This window comes from Camelus dromedarius, chromosome 24 (genome assembly GCF_036321535.1).
Source record: "Camelus dromedarius isolate mCamDro1 chromosome 24, mCamDro1.pat, whole genome shotgun sequence".
In the NCBI taxonomy this organism is placed as follows: Eukaryota; Metazoa; Chordata; class Mammalia; order Artiodactyla; family Camelidae; genus Camelus; species Camelus dromedarius.
Genome location: NC_087459.1, coordinates 30,356,259 through 30,375,512, shown reverse-complemented (window position 1 = coordinate 30,375,512; position 19,254 = coordinate 30,356,259). Strand labels below are relative to the sequence as shown.

Genomic DNA, 19,254 nt, shown 5'->3' with positions numbered 1-19,254 from the left:
CCAATCAGCGAGAAGGAGGTGTTGGACGCGTTAGCCAGCCTTACCGGAAGTAGGGGGGCACAGGGTCGCGAACAGCCAATGGGCGGCCGGGTGGCGGGGCCCCGTGGGAGTGGCCGCGCGAACGGTCCAGAGTTGCGGGCTGGGCTCTGTATCCATGGATCGAGCCGAGGGCCCGAGGTAAGCCGTACTTGCAGTCTCCCCGCGTGGTCGCCCTAAGGCCCACGGCGTTCCAGGCCCCTGGAAAGCAGGGGAAAGTGGCCGCGGCGCTAGGCGAGCCCGCCCACAGAGGCCCCGGAGAGGGCTCCTCAGCGCTCCCCGGACCCGCTGGCCCTTTGGGTTCACTGGAGGTCGGGGTCCGCGGGGCATTCGGCCCGCTCCCAGGCAGACTGTGCCCCGACGCCGCCATGCATCCGTTGACTGAAGCCGGAGCTTGAAATCCCTGTGGACGGAGTTCATTTCCTTTCTACCTGGTTTCTCTCTTTAAATTGAGGGTATTTTAGGGGAGGCTTCAAAAGACATGCTGATTTGCATAGCCGCACCGTTTTAAAAAACGCAGTACTTCCATGTCACCTTGAGTATACGATTACTGGCTAGTAAAGTGCATCGAATTCGGGGTTGCGAATGTTTGGGTAGCCCTGTTGCACTAAGTGTCAGATTCTGGAACCCAGATTCGCTGTCTGTGTTTAAATGTTTTATCGCCACCCCTCTAAATAAATACTAGGAATGGACCTGTAGCTGATGGTGGCTTGCCAAATTAACAAATTTTTATTTACAACTTCTTTCCATTTTATGTGATGTCATCTGCAGTTTTCACATTTAAAATTAACGTGAGTGGAATTCTTTGAGAGGTAGAATGAAGAGTAAAGATGTTTATTCCTTTGTTTTGCAAGGGTTTACTGAGGGTCCACTACTATATGTAAAATGCTGTGGGAAATACCCTAAGACTTCTCTCTCTTGTGTTCGGTTACACACAAATTTTCAATGAAACCGTTTACTAGAAATTGCTAAGTTAATCAACACGTGGAATACATTTTTTGGATGAGCAGGAGTTTGCCGGGAGGAGGAGGAGGGGAGAGGTCTGGAGAGACCTGTATAGACAAGGTGCAGTGTATAAATGAGCTTGTGATTTTCAGGAAACAGTTGTTCACTGTAACCAGATTGTAGGGGAATTGGCAGTGGGAGGAAGATTGGAGAGAAGGAGAAAATAAGGTAGCCTGGGGTCCAATTATGACTAGATTTTAAACTTCATATAGCAGACAGTGGGATACTAGTAAGTTCTTAAGAAGAAAAATTGACCAACTCTGGTGGTAGCATAGAAGATTGATTGGATTAGAAAGAAAGTGGAGACAAACTAGTTGGAAAATTCTGAAAGTAGGTACAGCCAGAACTTTGAGGGCCTTTGGTAAGGCAGGAGCTGGCAGCCTGCATTTGGAATTCAGAGGCAACCGTAAAGATAGCTGTCCAACTGGGATTAATACCCAAGTTCTAAGATGATTCTGATTTTGACGCAAAAACTCTTGATTTCGCACCAAACTTTTGGTTTTTCAAATTGTATGGGAAATGTTGCTTTCAATTTTCGAGAAAGAAGATGCCATCATTGCAAAAGATGATTGTCCCATAGCTTGAGGGGAACGTGTGTCTCCTCCACGCAAGTGTCATTAGATTTTTAAGTATCTGTTGCATTTTGAAGTATCTATTCAGAAGTTTTTTTGAGAAATGTTTCAGGATTATAGAACCACATGTATTTATGAATATGATAAATGGGTATGTTGATATAATGAATGGATGAGACCCATTAACTATTAACAGAGATGACTCATTTCTCACAGTTCAAACCAGGATGAAAATACGTAATTGCATATTTGCTTTGTTTCTTGTGACTGGTTTCTTTAGTTCCGAATGTGCTAAGGCCATCAAACCTATCGATCGGAAGTCAGTCCATCAGATTTGTTCTGGGCAAGTGGTACTTAGCCTAAGCACTGCTGTGAAGGAGTTGGTAGAAAATAGTGTGGATGCTGGTGCCACTAATATTGGTAAGTTTGGGAGAGTTTTAAGCCACAGAAGTATCAGTTGATGCTGTTTTATTCAAGAAATGTTTGTTACTATAGTAAGGCAATCAAGTATTGGTGTACTGAGAAATTATTATTTTTTAAACGTAAATTCAGCGCCTATTATATGCCCAGGAGTTAGCTAGGTAGTAATAATACTACTGCTAGCAGTTAATTTTTGTTGTGTTCTTCCTCTGTGCTAGGCAGGCATTGTGCTAAGCTGGGATACCTCATTTAATCTGCAGAATAACCTTATGAGATAGGAATTGTTACTATTATTATCATCATCTCCATTTTACAAGTGAGGAAATTAAGGCACAGGGAATTTACTTTTTTTGATGTTGTAAAGCTGATAATATCTGATTCAAGGAGTCTGAGTCCAGAGGTTGTTCTCTTTAATGACTATGTTAAAATGATCCTTTCAAGGGAAAGGAAGGAAAAACTATGTTATCTGGGCTGGTAAATAGCTAAGAAGGACTTTTAAAAGTAAAATATACCAAATGACAATCGTAGATTTAAATAAATAGAGTTAGGACTCACATTTGCATTATGTAAGTTCTAAATACTGTTCATATAAAGGCTTTTAGCACGAATCAATTTGAGAAATATTTAAAATTTTTAGATCTCCGGCTTAAAGATTATGGGGTGGATCTCATTGAAGTTTCAGACAATGGATGTGGGGTAGAAGAAGAAAACTTCAAAGGCTTAAGTAAGTTGACTTTTTCTAATCCTGTTTTAAAATATTTGGGCAAAATGTCTCAGGATTCTGGGTAATGCTGTCTTAGAAAGTATAAAACCAGCTTTTTAAAACCAGTCACTTTGATGGGTATTACGTGTTCATGGCTGTATCACTTGAAATCTCTATGGCCTTACTTTACACCTTTCTTTCAGCTCTGAAGCATCACACTTCTAAGATTCAGAAGTTTGCTGACCTAACTCAGGTTGAAACTTTTGGCTTTCGGGGGGAAGCTCTGAGCTCACTCTGTGCACTGAGGTGATGCAACATTTTTATCCACTCACTTGACCCTTTATAAAAATCTCTCTGAAAATTAAAAAGTGTGCTTAGAATCATTATTGTTTACACTGTTATATCTGAATGTCTCAACTTCTAACTTCTGCATTCTGCTTTATCTTACTACCAACCTAAAGTGGTAATACTTCTAAAAATGTAAGCAATGAATGAATGAAGGGAAGCAAACAGTCTTGTGAAAAAAATTGTTACCCTGATTAAAGCAGTAACTTCTCAATTTAAAAAGAACATATAGGTAATACATTGTAGATGCTGTGGATTTGAATTTACTTCAGCATTTAGGAAAAAACTGGACCAAAGCACTGATTTCATTACACAATGGTCTCTAAATTTAAAAAATTTTGTGAGAACAGTAGTAACAACACTGAAAAATGAATCTTTATTCGTGCATATATCAGTTTTGAAATCTTTCATTGTTTTGTGGTTTAACAAAAACAAATGTCAAAGCTTTGATCACAACAAAACATTTACAGAGCTCTCTCACTATTTGGTGTCAAACCTTAGGTTTTTATGATAACTCCTCACCAGTTTAAACTCTCTGGATTATCTCAGAGAGATCGTCACCTTTTTAGGAGAGCTTTGAGAGAACAGAAGTGAGCACCTGAGCACGGGATGTCCAGTACATGTGAGGCTCTGACCCCGTGCCCTGCTGGCATTCTTTTACAGTGACTTAGCGATTTCTACCTGCCACACATCTGCGAACGTCGGAACTCGACTGGTGTTTGATCACAATGGAAAAATCCTCCAGAAAACCCCCTACCCACGACCCAGGGGGACGACGGTCAGCGTGCAGCAGTTATTCTATACGCTCCCTGTGCGCCATAAGGAGTTTCAAAGGAATATTAAGAAGGTACGGTAGTGTCCTTTTTTTTAAAACAGACTTGCAGACATAGTAAACAATCTTATGGTTACCAGGGAAAGGGGGTGGGAGGGGATAAATTTGGGAGTTTGAGATTTGCAAATGTTGGCCACTGTATATAAAGAGATTAAAAAAAAAGTTTCTTCTGTATAGCACAGGGAAATATATTCAGTATCTTGTAATAACCTTTAATGAAAAAGAATATGAAAACGAATATATGTATGTATATGCATGACTGGGACATTGTGCTGTGCACCACAGATTGATACATTCTAATCGACTGTACTTCAATAAATTAAAAAAAAAAAAAGGTCCAGTAGATTCAGCATCCCAGCCTCCAAGAGCACAGAGAGTGTCAGGCACGTGTGAGATCTGTGGGGGGGTTTGCTCTTGCGTTCATTCTCATCCCTTCATTTTTTGAGAAGCTCTTGGCTTGCTTCTTCCCCTCAAAGGTGTAACTTTAGGAGGGTTAATCTTTTTCTTTTCTTGGGAAGAATCATCAAATTGTGTTTCTGAGGTGTTACGGTACAGGAAATGAGTCTCATGAAATTAACATTATTTTTTGATTCTGTCTTTACTTTTTGTTGTTGTTTTTTTATTTTTTGGGTTTTTTTTTTTTTAGGGGGTAATTAGGGTTTTTTTAAATTTTAGTTTTAAATTTATTTTAATGAAGGTACTGGGGATTGAACCCAGGACCTCATGCATGCTAAGCATGCGCTCTACCACTGAGCTATACCCTCCCCCGACTTTACTTTTTAATAAGATTATTTTTCTTGCTCCCTGAAAAGTGATTTATTACAACTTTCAGGAATTTGGATGAAGATGAAACAGCTAAATGTGATATAGATGTTGTCTTTAAAAAGCAGCTACAGGGAGGTGGGGGTTTAGCCCAGTGGTAGAGCACGTGTCTAGCATGCGAGAGGTCCTGGGTTTGATCCCCAGTACCTCCTCCTTAAATAAAATGTAATAAATAAATAAACCTAATTACCCCCCCCCAAAGCAAACAAACAAAAATTAAAGAACCTTACCCTCTGATTTCCCTTTATACCATGTAGGGAGATGCGGCTCACAGATCCTCCTGTCAGGAATAATTGGCCTTGTCTGTGAGATGATATGAGAAGCCCAAACTGGATGTTAGAACTTGAATCCTGTGATTCTCGCAAGGTTGAACTAATGTTGAGTCCTTGCTTTTGTGTTTTTCAAACAGGAGTTTGCCAAAATGGTCCAGGTCTTGCACGCGTACTGTATCATTTCAGCTGGTGTCCGTGTAAGTTGTACCAATCAGGTCGGGCAAGGCAAGCGGCAGTTGGTGGTGAGCACCAGCGGAAGCTCCAGCATCAAGGAAAACATCGGATCTGTGTTTGGGCAGAAACAGGTAGCGGTAGCGAGATGTTTAAAAGCATTTTATCGGTGGGGAGGGGATAGCTCAGGGGTAGAGTGCGTGCCTAGCATGCACCGGGTCCAGGGTTCAATCGCTGGTACCTCCTTTAAAATAAATATATAAATAAACCTGATTACCTGCCCTCCCCCCAAAATAAATTAATTAAAAAAGCATTTTATCTGTTTAGTGATTATGGCAGATTTCTGTTGTCTTTTCCAATAGAACAGAGAGTGAAATCCAAGAATTGATTTTTTTTTTTTTAAATTAGGTACCTATGAGGGGAAGGATATGGCTCAAATGGTAGAGCACATGCTTAGTGTGCACGAGGTGGGTTCAATCCAAATAAACAAATTGCCTCCCCTTCAATAAAATAAAATAAATGAAAATAAATGAAAAAAATAAAAAAGATTGTTTTAAAAACAAAAACAAAACAAAAAAATTAATTAGGTATATATCACAAAACTTGTTAGGAGACAAGTTTTAAAATAATCCTTTTACTCTCTGGGAAAAAAGTATCATGGCCAAGGTATTGATGATGGATAAGTAGGAGTAGGTGCTTCGTCTTTCTAATGAATCAGAATTACCGTAGAACTACAGAAAGCAGCCACTGAGGGTCTCTGTACTCTGAGCATGGATCGCTCCACCAGGAAAGAAAACACATGGAAACCCGTCGTTAAGTCTTCCTCTCTGAAGTTAGGTCTGTTCTGTCTTCATCAGGGGATGACGGTGACCCTTGATTTCTTTCAGTTGCAAAGCCTCATGCCTTTTGTCCAGCTGCCCCCTAGTGACTCGGTCTGTGAGGAATACGGGCTGAGCTGCTCCGATGCTCTGCACAATCTGTTTCAGTAAGTCGGCTGCTGCCAGGAGCGTGATTATCAATTTTTTTTTTTGACTTCTTTCCCCTCCTCGGTTTTGTTTTCAGGTAGTGATTTTAAAGCGTATAGTTTATTATGTGCATTATAAAGCTGTCAGCAGTATTACTGCAGAGAAAGAGGATTTATGTGGAGGAGTCAGTTACTTAATTGAAACAATAATCTGGGAACTGGTGGATTTTAGGGCGTTTCCTGGTGAATTAGTCTTTGTAGTGAAGGCTCTGTTCAGTGAACAATTAAAATAACTTTTACATTATATGTAATGTTTCACTTTCTTGGAATCTGGCTGGAGGTAGACTCCTTTAACTCCTGCCTTACCCAGAGTCCAATCCAGCATCATTCCTTTTTTTTTTTAATTGAAGTATAGTTGATTTACAATGTTGTGTTAGCTTCTGGTGTACAGCAGTGATTCAGATATATATGTGTGTGTGTGTGTGTGTGTGTGTGTGTGTGTGTATATATATATATGTATGTATATGTATATATATGTATATGTATATATGTATATATACGCACACATATATGCATATACATATATACATATATATTCTTTTTCATATTCTTTATCACTATAGGTTGTTACAAGACGTGGACTATAGTTCCCTGTGCTAAAGTAGGGCCTTGTTGTTTATCTCTTTTATGTACAGTATGTATCCGCAAATCCCAACTTAAAATTTATTCCTCCCCCCAATAACGACATACCATCATTACGTTGGTATTAGAAAAACAGACATTTTCCATAAGCAGGATTGGCCCTGTGACAGCCCATATTGCTCACCCTCTCTCCACTTGCCTTGGGCTAATGCCTGAAATTAAAGATTTGGGGTTCTTTTTTTTATGTTAATGTATCATTCTTATGGAAACTCAGATATCCCTGGGGTAGATCTCAGGTGGAATAAACCCTTAACCAACACCTTAGGAGGTCGAAGTTTGCTAACCAAGAACAGATTGTAAAAGGGCAGGGAATGTGGACAAAGATATGGAATATAGGTCCTTGGGCTCCCCAGACAGCTTGATGGGGACTGCATGAAGGTTCTGGAATGTGAGTTTGTGTGGAGACCCACTCCTTGGGTGGAGACAAGGATTTAATAGGGAAAGTGAGAGGACTGCTGAAATGAACCCACTCTGGAACCCTGCCCTAACCCCATTTGTGTTTTCCAGGCTCTCAGGTTTTATTTCTCATGGTACTCACGGCGTGGGAAGGAGTTCAACGGACAGACAGTTTTTCTTCATCAATCGGCGGCCTTGTGACCCAGCAAAGGTACTTGATTTTTTTGCTGGGGGATTAGTTTTTTCTTTTGGCCCTTACCTTTTTGTGAATCTTTTTTTTTTTTTTTTAATTTTTAATCACTTACTGAATTATAGTTGATTTACAGTGTTGTGTTAGTTGGCGTTTAACTTTTAACTTCATTCATTATTTAATAACATTTTCTGACACAGGCAATTTACCTGGAACTTGGGACTTTGATTCAGAAACATGGCTTTAAATTATCTTATTTTAGGCATTTAAAAAAGTCTACCATACAGTTGTTTCAGTTACGTAATGTGTGTGTGCATACATGGACACATATTAATAACCAACATATTGATCATCATAAAATTATCACTATTAAAAGAAAGTAAACATTTCAAAACATTCACCATTGTCTAGGCTTCTCAGTATGAACTGCCACACATCCCTAGGCTTCTGTAATTTCTCTTCAGTCTGTCCATTTTCCAGGAAAATAAAGGCCCAGATTACTTCTGCTTCAAGCTTAAACTGATCATCTTGATATGATTACAGGGTTTTTAGTGGTTCAATTTTGACTTTGCTTCTTCAGCAACATTATACCTCAGTAATATTTTGTTTCCCAGTGATACTTTAAAATTACTTCTACCTGCCAGATATGGTTCAACTTTAAAATTTTTAACCTGTTGTAATTGGTGTGATTTTTAGGGTTTGTCTCTAATGTCACTTAATAATCTCATAAAGTCACATAGATACATTTCTATGTACATTTGAATGTGTTTTATGAGCATTTAAAGCACACCTGCATTTTATTGACACTTCTTCAAGAACCTCTTTAGGTTGGAAAAAAGATTCAGTGTTATGAATCCATGATTAAAAATACCCCTTCGAGGGGCAAGAGGAACCTTTATTGGGTGAAGGATCTACTCATTTTCTTGACGGCAGGAATGGTTTCATGGGTGTATGTGTATGTCAGAGCTTGTCAAATTGTACACTTTATTTGAAATTTGTTTTTGGCCAATTGTACCTCAGTAAAGCTGTTGGGAATGTATCCTTTTAGTGGTTGGTTGGGATAGCCTGTTGTTAGAGCACTAGGGGAAGGAAACGTACGCTTTTTCCTAATCTTTGTTTTCTGTATAGGTTTCCAGACTTGTGAATGAGGTCTATCACATGTATAATCGACATCAGTATCCATTTGTTGTGCTTAACATTTCTGTTGATTCCGGTAAGTTCCCCTGAGATGTCAGTAAAATGGGTGACTTACTCCTAAAGGGATAAAGTGGAATTATAAAGCTCTGATATGACCAGAGAGAGACTTGCATAGTAACAGTTAATGGCTATGTGCTTTTTAATAGGCTTTTTATTCTATTTTATAGACTTTTATACAGACTTTTCTGCTTTCTACTTGAAACTACATTAATTGTATTATTAGGAAAAATGTGACTTTTCATGTCAACCAAGGGAGAAAATAGACTAAATGTCCTCCTTGATTTTGAAAATAATTCATTTTATATAGATTTTTTTTCTGATTGTTAAAATTCTGGTTTATTGGGCTTTTTAAGTTTTATTTATTTTGGGGGGGAGGTAATTAGATTTTTTACTTATTTATTTTAATGGAGGTACTGGGGATTGAACCCAGGACCTTGTACATGCTAAGCATACGCTCTACCACTGAGCTACACCCCCACCCCTGGTTTGTTATCCATTATTTTTTCTGGATACTTAGAAAAATATATGTGCACACCTTAAAAAATATATATATATATCTCCACCCATATCCTTTGGGGTGAGAAAATAACTTGGGGTAATTTTGAATCATGTTCTTTATCCTTAGATGTGAACATTTTCTTTTCCATGTCATTAAAATTTATTTAGAAACTTGATTTTAATAGCTGTATTATATTTCAATGTGTGGATATGTCTTGAGTTTTAACTTTCATATTTTTGCCTATTTTAGTTTCTGGCTTTTGGAAATTTAAGTACTGTTCTCATAGATAAATCATTACCAATATCTTTGATTATTTCTTTTAGATAAATTCCCAAAAGTAGAGTCACTGGGTCAGTGAATGTGATCATGTTATGCCAATTCACACACCTACCAACAATGTCGTCTGCATTATAATTTTTAACCAAATTCAGTATGTGATAAAATAACGTCTTATTTTAGTTTGCAATTTTCTTCTGTCGTACATGTTCATGTGTTAACTTGCTTTTCTCCTTTTGCTTTTTCCCTTTGGCAATTTAGCCATTCAAATGCTTGCATATTTCACCTGTTTAAAAAAATTGTTCACCTTTTCCTTGTTTATTTGAAAGAGCTAGTTTTATAGTTCATGAACATTAATCTGGACACTGCTTTTGGTTAGTGCGAGTGAATAAAACAGTAGATAGGGAAATTTCTCTTGTTAAAGGTGAATTTAAACCCAATAAGTGTTCTGTTTTGCTCTAGAATGTGTTGATGTCAATGTTACTCCGGATAAAAGGCAGATTTTACTGCAAGAGGAGAAGCTTCTGTTGGCAGTTTTAAAAACGTCTTTGATAGGAATGTTTGATAGTGATGTCAACAAACTCAGCATCAGTCAGCAGCCGCTGCTGGTCGCGGAAGGTAAGGAAGATACACGGGCATAAGCAGCTTCTACAACTTACAGCTATTGTGATGCTAATTTTTTCTGAGGTAAAGTTTTTTTGGCATGAAACAAAGTCTCCTCTTTTAGACAGAGAGGACGTGTGGCCCTAGAAAGTATGTACCTGCAGATTTAAGGTAATCTAGACAAAAAGGGACATGAGCCTCATTTATCACACAGGGACGCGTTCTTACTAATCTCCATGTCTGTTGTGCAGAGAGGGGGCCCATTCCTGTGTCCTCTGAGAGACCAGAGAGCAGCTCAGGAAGCTGAAAGTAGGTTTGGTGGAAACTAAGGTGGCAGACGCGTATCGCTCCCAGTGAGAGAAAGCTGCTCTGGGATGAGGCTTTATACGCCCAGGGATGAGTATATGGCGGCATCTTTTGTGCCTTTAAGGTGTGTCTCCCTGATGGTTCCCGTCAAACCGTGTTCCTCTGCGCAGTTAGCCCTTCGGAGCTCCTCTTTGGTGACAAGCCCGCTTGCAGACAGATCCCTCCTGTTTCACTTGAGCACAGTCTCTGATGTTCTGCTCTGTTCACATCTGCTCAGGTAACTTAATAAAAATGCATTCGGCAGAAACGGAGAAGCCCAGGCTGGAAAAGCCAGCGCATCCCACACTGTTAGGGACGCCTGGAGAAGAGAAAAAGGCAGTGACCATTTCCAGACTCAGAGAGGCCTTTTCCCTTCGTCACCCGGCAGGGCCCAAGTCTGGGGGCCCGATGACTGCTGACCCGAGATGCATTTCTCCACGACAGAAAAGAAGCACGCTGTTCTCCAGTGCTCCAGGGTCCCTGTGCTCCGGAAAGGCCATCTCTGGCCCCCGGGAGGAGGGGATGGGTTCAGCTCGGGGGCCCTGTGACCCGATGGACACGGTAAAGATGGAGGAGGACTCGGGGCACAGCAGTGCGTCAGCTGGCTCCGAGGAGGGGTTCAGCACCCCGGAAACGGTTGGTCACCCCAGCAGTGACCCCATGACAAGCTCCCCCGAAGATGGGCTTTCCCAGGAAAACGTGGAGTCTGGTGGGAACTTACCTGAAACTGACCAGCCTTGTCCAGGCCCGGAATCCCCATCAGTCCAAGAAGAACGTGGATATAGAGTTTTGCCTCAGCGCACAAATCTCGCAGCCCCAAACATAAAGCGCTTTAAAAAAGAAGGGATTCCTTTAAATCCTGACGTCCCTCCAGAGTCGCTGAGAACTCCGGACACGTCAGGATCTGAGGTCGACTCTGAGGTCGACGTGGCTGTGAAAATTCAGAAGAAGATCGTGCCCCTTGACTTTTCTATGCATTCTCTAGTCAAACGGATGAAGCAGTTATGGCAGCAGGACTGGCAGCAGGAAGGCGGGCAGAGTTACAGGAAGTTTCGTGCTAAGATCTGTCCCGGAGAAAATCAAGCTGCCGAAGATGAACTAAGGAAAGAGATAAGGTAACGTTTTTCCCTGAAGGGCATTTTTGCTCATCTTTGTCAGCTGCTGTGAATGAAGCCCGGCCCATCTTCCCAGACTCTGTTTGCTCCTCTGGGTGTCCTGTGCTCTGATGGCCTCTGTTCTGGTCTGGGGCTCAGTGTGGCCACACCTTGGCACCAGGGTCTGGTCGTCTGGTTCCTGCTACCTGTCAAGATGGCCCTACCTGGGGGTCTTCCCTGCCCTTCCACACCTGCTGTACCCCAGTCTGCAGACTTGCCCTCCCTTCCTCTCCCCTCGCCCGCCTTCTCCCTCCTCTGGCCTCTCTTTGTGGAGTCAGTTCCGCCTCCCCAGGTGGTCCCTCCCCTTAAGGTGCATCCTTGGCAGTGTTCTTCCCACTCACCAACTTCTCTTCATTGCCTCTCACCTCCATCATGTTAATTTTCTTTTTTTTAAAGTATTTTATTTGTTTATTATTGTATTAAATTATTTTTATTTTGGCAGGGCAGGTGGGAGGTAATTAGGTTTATTTATTTTTAGAGGAGGTACTGGGGATTAGAACCCAGGACATTGTACATGCGAAGCATGTGCTCTACCACTGAGCTGTACCTTTCCCCCATCACCACTTTCTTGACAATAATCATGTATAACACTGTGGCTTTGAAAAGTGATGAACTATCTTGAAATATTTAACTTTTATTTGAAGAAAAAATTTGTATTTGTTGTGTCTCACCAGTTACTGAGATGTGCTATGTCCTGTACATAGTGAAACTCAGCAATTGCATTGAATTTTTATAGCACTTAGTCTGGAGCACACAGGCTTTGCCTAATTTAGATCATAAATTCTTCAACAAATGTTGTATAATTCCTTTGATACTCATAGGGTCTGCCCTTGTCTTTTCTTCCTGCAGGGCAGCCACCCTCAGCACGCAGGAGGCCCAGCACTGCTCACTCTGGTTCCCCAGCAAACTTACTTTCGTTCAGCAGGCTGCAGCTACACCTGTTCCAGCAGCGTCTGAGCTCAGCCTGGGGTGGAGGGGAGGGGGAATGTTGGGTTGGGGGGGGGTGTGTCTGCACTCTTCATTAGAAGGTCGATACCCAGTATTGACAAAAAGGTCAGTCATACAGGTGGCCCTCCGTATCTACAGATTCTGCATCCACCCTGATCGAAAATTTTAAAAATTCCAGAAAGTTCCCAAAAGCAAAACTTGAATTTGCGACACGTGCTGGCAACTATTTACATAGCATTTACATTGTATTAGATGTTATAAGTGATCTAGAGATGACTTAAAGCATATGGAAGGGTGTGCATAGGTTATATGTAAATACCGTGCCATTTATGCGACGGACTTTTGCGCGTTTTGGAACCTCGGGGTCCTGGAACCAGTCACCTGTGGATACCCCAGGACAACGGGACACTCTTGGTGGGTGGGATAGATCTCCTATCAAAATTAAAACGTGAGCATATATAATAACACGTCTAGGGAGTGTTTTGTATAGAAATGCATCCTTAGTAGAGCAGATCTATGTACCGGAATGTTTGTTACACTGTTGTTTGTGTTCAGAATGGAAGTAACTAAAGTGCCTTTTAGTAGGGAATTTGTCAGACAAATTGGTCCATCCACACAGTGAATCCTACGTGGCCATTAAAAGGAGTGAAGTAGGTCTCTATACATGGGTCTGAAAAGTCATCTGAGATGCATCATAACGTGATGAGAGTGGACGGGTATGAAGTATTATGATTCCTTTTTAAAACAAAACAAAACAGAAAACAGTATACAAAGATCTGGAAGGACGTGCACAAACTGTTAATAGTAGTAACTGACGTCGTCTCTGGAGAGCTGGGTGAATGATGTTATCTTTAGAAAGTGGGCTTATTAGGAAGTTCCTCTGTTTTATGTTTTTGTATTGTTTGGGTTTTTCTTTAACTGCAGTGTCCGTTTTATAATCAGAAGAATAATCTTTGAAAACCTCTTGTAATTAACATTTTCTCCGTGTAGTAAAACGATGTTTGCAGAAATGGAAATCATCGGTCAGTTTAACTTGGGATTTATAATCACCAAACTGAATGCGGACATTTTCATCGTGGACCAGCACGCCACGGACGAGAAATACAACTTTGAGATGCTTCAACAGCACACTGTCCTCCAGGGCCAGAGGCTTATAGCGTAAGTTCATTTTGGTGTTCAGAATTTTCAGTGGTTTTGCACCATCTAAATTTAAGATGTTTGCTTGTACGTGTTTCTATGTATGTGGGTGTGTGTATTTTTTTTTGCCATAAGCTTTCCTATAGCAGGTTTTTATACTTTTTGCTTAATAATAGTCATACCTGCTGTTTACTGAGTGCTTATTTGATTCCAGGCACTGTGGGAGCATTTGACGTTTAATCCTCACAAACCTGTGAAGTAGTTACATCAGTATTTCACGGGTGCTGAAACTGAAGGGAGCCCAGAGAGGTTAGATAACTTGCCCAAGGTCACACAGCTCAGAGGTTCTTTAAGTGTCAAACCTTTTGAGCTACTAAAAAAATGCTGCTCACCGATTGGCCAGAAAACCCTTTGGATGCAGAGCAGTTTATAGTACGTAGTATAACTATTGAGAGTACATAGAATTTATAGTTCAGAAAGTCAGCATGGCCTGTATAGGGCAAGTCCATTGATTGGACAGCCACTGCAGAAGTTGGTATTTATCTCTCTTTTGCCAAATTGAATGCTTTACACTGATCATTTTACAAGGTGGTGTGATGGTGTAGCATGTAAACCAGCAGTCTTTGCTTAAGCAGAGCTCTTAAGGAGAGGTTACGGATTTTCATTTGGGAAATTAAACTATGTAATTAACGCAGACCCAACAGCAGTAGATCCCGGCATGAACAAGTGCCCCACGAAACCAGTCACTCGGCTGGGAAGACAGACCTGGTTGATTCCTCTATATGCGCCAGCGTGGTTTAATTCTGTTTACCTGCAGAAGGAGTAAGTGGTCATAGTGAAGACACTTACTAAGCCACTTTGTAACACTGAAGTATTCCTGCTCCTCTTACTTTTATTTTTAATTAAAAACTTTTTTTAAATTTAAAATTTTTTGGTTTTTAATCATTTTATTTCTATGTTATTTTATTTATTTTTACTTTTTAGCCATTTTGCATAAGTAATGGTCTCGTGTGTGGCATTTCAAGTTGACCTGGATTATCGCAGGCCACTGTGGGTCCCAGGTGGGCCGCACTTCAGGCTTAAAGGATACAGACCACAGCTGCATCATTTCCTACCAGGCCCCGCATCCCTCTTTGTCAGTTTGGCCCCGACAACCTCTCCAGCTGTCCATCTTCTCCGTGTTCTCTGTACTTGAGTCACTCTGGCCAGCCTTCTTTTTCCCTTGACAGGCCTGATGAATTCCTCTCTGGCCATTAAGCAGAGGGAGCAGATCTTTGCATGTGACTCTGGGGACATTGGCCGTCCATCATAGTGCCTTTGCACAGACTGTCGCCTCTGCCTCGAACGTTTGTCCCTGTCCCCACTTCTCACTCCATCACCTGATAACTGCCATGTCCAGCCCCCCCACCCCCGATCTCAGCTCAGAGGTCACTGCCTCAGAGAAACCTGCCCTGACCTCCCCTATCTCCAGGCCACGTCTCACCTGCTCTGTAGCCCTACAGCCCTGGGTGTCTCTTCCTGATTCTCAGTGTAGTTTGTAATTATAATTTATCTGACTGTTTGATCAGTGTCTTTCTTCCCCAGTAGACTGTTTGTTCCACTAGATCAGAGAACGGGTCTGTGTTCTCTCACCGTTGTGTCTCCTGCCTTTAGCAGTGCCTGGCTTATTACGCCCTTGGTAGATCCAGGAGGAGAGATGGATGGTTGCCGGATGGGAAGATGGTTAGATGAAAGATGCAGGCTGGGGAAGGGGCAGGACAGGGAAATGGATGCTGTTTGTTCTGTTTTCAAATGCCTATGATGGCCTGAGCCAACTTTTCAAATTGTCTTTATTGTGAGGAGGAAAAATAGCATGTTTATGTGACATCGTTTTCTTTCAGGAGAGGATTTAAAAACAAGGTGGAGTCAGTGGGGTGGGACGGCAGATTGAGGAAAAGCGAATGACTCTTGTAGTTACTTTAACATCTACAAAAAATTTTTGAAAAAAGGAAAGAAAATGAAAGGAAACACTCAGCATTCTGTGATGGGAAAGGCTCACAGCTGAACACGTGGTTTGTGTTGCTTTCTGAAATGAATTCAGAGCATCACAGTATTGTGTTGTAGTTTCATTTCTGCTTTAGAGCTAAACGTTTGGCTTCAGACTCTAGTTGGAGTCTCTTCCCTGTTTTTCAGACCTCAGTCTCTCAACTTAACTGCTGTCAATGAATCAGTTCTATTAGAAAATCTGGAAATATTCAGAAAGAATGGCTTTGACTTTGTCATCGATGAAGACGGTACGTTATTTCTTAGGACTGTAGCACCGTGTCCTTTTAGGGCTGGGAACTATCTTTGCAAGTCCTGTCAATGGATGGTTTTTTGTTTTGTTTTGTTTTGTTTTTAATGGAGGTCCTGGGGGTTGAACCCAGGACCTCTGGAGCGCCAAGCACGGGCTCTGCACCGAGCTCTGCCCCAGCCCCTAGACTGATGTATTTTATATGAGGTGAAAATACTTCCCCAAAGAGCGTTTTGCATCTGCCCCCTCGATGCTCTGTGAGTGGCCCTCAGATGAAGTGCGTGGCTCGGATCACGGCTTTCTCTCCAAATTTTCTTCTTTCAGCTCCAGTCACTGAAAGGGCTAAATTGATTTCCTTACCAACCAGTAAAAACTGGACCTTTGGACCCCAGGACATAGATGAGCTGATCTTCATGCTGAGTGACAGCCCCGGCATCATGTGCCGGCCTTCCCGAGTCAGACAGATGTTTGCCTCCAGAGCCTGTCGGAAGTCTGTAAGTAGAGAAGGCTCACCTAGCGGAGCCTGGCGCCTCTGCTGCGGGAGATCTCAGCCCAGCTCCTGCCCCGTCAGCGCGTTAGATGTGGCGGTGGTGGCCCTGGGCCACAAGATTGCCTGGAGCCCTGCAGTCAGCAGGCACTTCCCCGGGGACCACCAGCGGGTGCTTCCTGCTGTCTCGCTGTGGCGGCTCAGACTGGTCCTGGGAAAGGACAGCAGGGGTTGGGGATGGGCCTGCTCAAGGCGGAGGAGTCAGTATCCCTGACCCACTTCCTCGTTTATTCAGCAAAGACTCTGAGTCCTCGCCGTGTGGCCACCGTGTGGGTGCTGGGGACACGGAGCACGGCCAACGGGGTCCTTGCCCTTGTGGAGCTTAGATTTGAGTGGGAGAAATGGATGTCGACAGGAATAAGGACGCCCTCTGATACCCGTGATTTTAGTAAAGAAAACAGGATGGGGAGCGGGAGTGAGTGCCAGGAAGTGAGGGGGGTGGTCAGGGAGAGGCGGTCTGAGCAGGTGACCTCTGAGCTGATGCTTGGAAGGTGAGCTGGAGCCTCTTGGGTAAGAACTTTCCCCACGCTGGGAGGTCCCGGCTCTGCCTCGCTCAGCACACACACGTGCTGACAGGGGCGGGCTTCCCTCTGCTGCACCCGCACCCCGCGTGGGAGCCCCACATCCCAAGCCTGGCCTGTCCTTCCAGCCCCAGGTCCTATGCTCAGCTCTAGCCACTCTGGACACCTTCCTGCCTCAAGCCTTCTGGTTGCCGCCCGTCTGCCATTATGTCTGGCCTCACACACGTGCCTCGGGTACAGCGCCGGGGCAATACTTGCCTGGGTTCTCTGCTACCTTGTCTGTCTTCCTTGCCCTGGCAGAGCCCTGCTGTCGATCCTGGTCTGGGGTGTGCCTGGCGTGTGGAAGGAGGGGTACAGGGAGGCTCAGGCTGGTCCCCAGTTCCCCTTGTATCTCAGGGTCTCACTTTCTGTGTTTGCTGCGGAGTCTGCTCATCTCCGTGTCGGTGTTAGACAGTGATTGTGCCGTGGAGAGGAGCAGGGCAAGACCTGCAGAGGGACACAGTGAGAGCTGTTTCCTGGAGAGTAGGCAGGGACATGTCAGCAGCACCTGCAGGGAGAGGGGACATGAGCCATGCCCATATCTGAGGAAGAGTATCCTGGGTAGAGGGTATAGCCAGTACCAAGGTCCTGAGGCAGGGACTTGCTTTATGCGCTCCTGCAGGAGGAAGGAGGGTGCGGGTGCGGCTGGAGTCAGGGCGGGTCGGGGGAGGGATGCCCGCTTGCAGGTGTGGGCACGAAGGCCAGCCAGGCCCCGAATCAGGTAATGCACTTGGGCTTTTATTCAGGTGAGAGCAGAGGGTGCAAAGAGGAGTCACATGATCCGTCATACCTTTCAAAGGAATCACTGGCCACTGAGTGGAGAATGGTTGACAGGAAAGGGGAGGCAGGGAGGCCTGTTTGGAGGCTGCTGCAGTCTCCAAGGAGAGAGGTCAGGGTGGCTGGGATGTAGGTCGTGGTGGAGCTGCTGGGGCTGGTTGGTTTAGACGGTCTGTTCAGCGTCTCTATGGAGGGTGTGTGGGGAGCAGGGTGGGAGGGGCTGGATTTCCCAAAGAGGCAGAAGGCTGAGATACTGGAGGACAGGGTTCTTTGGGGGCAGACTTTTCATTGTTTTTGAGTTGGAACCTTGTCCAGCCTGGTTGTAGAGAAAAGTGCTTGTGAATGGTTGATGTTCTAACCAAACAAACAAAAACAGTAAAACTTTAAACTGTTGTGTCTCATATTCAGGTGATGATTGGAACTGCTCTTAACACAAGTGAGATGAAGAAACTCATCACCCACATGGGTGAGATGGACCATCCCTGGAACTGTCCACATGGAAGGCCAACCATGAGACACATTGCCAACCTGGATGTCATTTCTCAAAACTGACGTTTCTTGTTTTATACAGCTATTAATCTTACTGCGGACTTTTCTGTTTTAAAAGGCAGGGTCTTAACCTTTTCCTGTTTGTTTGTTTCCAAATGAGCCTGCTGCTTAAAAAAAAAAGGAAAGTAGATCCATTTAGAAAGGACCTTGAGAACTTTTCAAACCATGTGGAGCATTGCTTATAACATTTTACAAAATAGAGCACTTTGGAAGTCAGCAGGACCTCTACTCTGGCCAGACGTATTTTAGTCTGCAACTTTCAGCCCTTAGTGATGTTTAAATTCGTAATGGTTTAACTTCATAAATTAAAAATTATGGTCCTTTTGAGTTGGTGCTTCTCAACCCTGATGCATACTAAATTTAAAAAGAAATTCCCCCAAACCCAAGGGGATTCTCTGTTCATCTGGAAGAAATTGACCAGGTCGGGTGGGGTTCCTATTTTTAAATGCTCTCCACTGCAGCCAGAGGGGCAAAGACTGTTATACCAGGGGAAATAAAAGATTGTGGTTTTTTCTGTAACTTTGACACTGTGTTTGGGTTTCCTTAAGGTGCGAAGTGCAAGATGGTCTAGTTACCGAATGGGCCCAGACATTGAAGAGTCCCTGTGTGTTGTCAAGTGGTTTTTTCATGGAATCCTGTCCCGTTTGAACTCTGCCAGGAGTGGAAGTAAAAATGCCCTCTGGATGTCCAAACGGCAGTGGGGGTACAGTTGGCTGTGTGGACTTCCCACCCCACTGTGCTCTCGACCGCTGCCCAGATAGTGGGCTTCCATTCGCAAACTTAAAGAGCTCCTTGATTACAAGGAGACAGTCAAGGAATGATTGCCATTTGTGTCAAGCTCTGTGCTGGTGGACCTGTCTGCAGGATCTCATTTAATATTCGCAAAAACTCTGCAAATTGGGCTTTGGGGTTGGCAGCCCCTCCCCCCACCCCCAGAACCCTTGAGTATGTGCCCTGCAG

General features: G+C 43.2%; 1 protein-coding gene and 1 non-coding gene across 6 annotated transcripts; one reads left to right on the top strand and one right to left on the bottom strand.

Moving 5' to 3' along the window:
* Positions 1-43: 43 nt before the first annotated feature.
* PMS2 (PMS1 homolog 2, mismatch repair system component) lies at positions 44-18,813 on the top strand. Of its 5 annotated transcripts, none has more exons than XM_010992204.3 (15): positions 44-177; positions 1,894-2,033; positions 2,671-2,757; positions 2,940-3,042; positions 3,745-3,928; positions 5,145-5,312; positions 6,066-6,163; positions 7,352-7,451; positions 8,559-8,643; positions 9,865-10,020; positions 10,589-11,465; positions 13,443-13,610; positions 15,762-15,862; positions 16,186-16,355; positions 18,154-18,813. In XM_010992204.3, exons 1-15 carry the CDS (start codon positions 155-157, stop codon positions 18,295-18,297), a joined length of 2,604 nt encoding a protein of 867 aa, XP_010990506.1. In that variant the 5' UTR covers positions 44-154; the 3' UTR covers positions 18,298-18,813. The 5 variants fall into 5 exon arrangements, with proteins under 5 accessions (XP_010990506.1, XP_031289139.1, XP_064334775.1 ...); XM_031433279.2 differs by having other exon boundaries at positions 6,036-6,163; XM_031433281.2 differs by lacking the exons at positions 44-177; positions 2,940-3,042 and having other exon boundaries at positions 1,896-2,033.
* TRNAA-AGC (transfer RNA alanine (anticodon AGC)) lies at positions 4,606-4,677 on the bottom strand. Its single transcript has one exon. It is a non-coding gene; the product is annotated as a tRNA-Ala (tRNA).
* Positions 18,814-19,254: the final 441 nt, after the last annotated feature.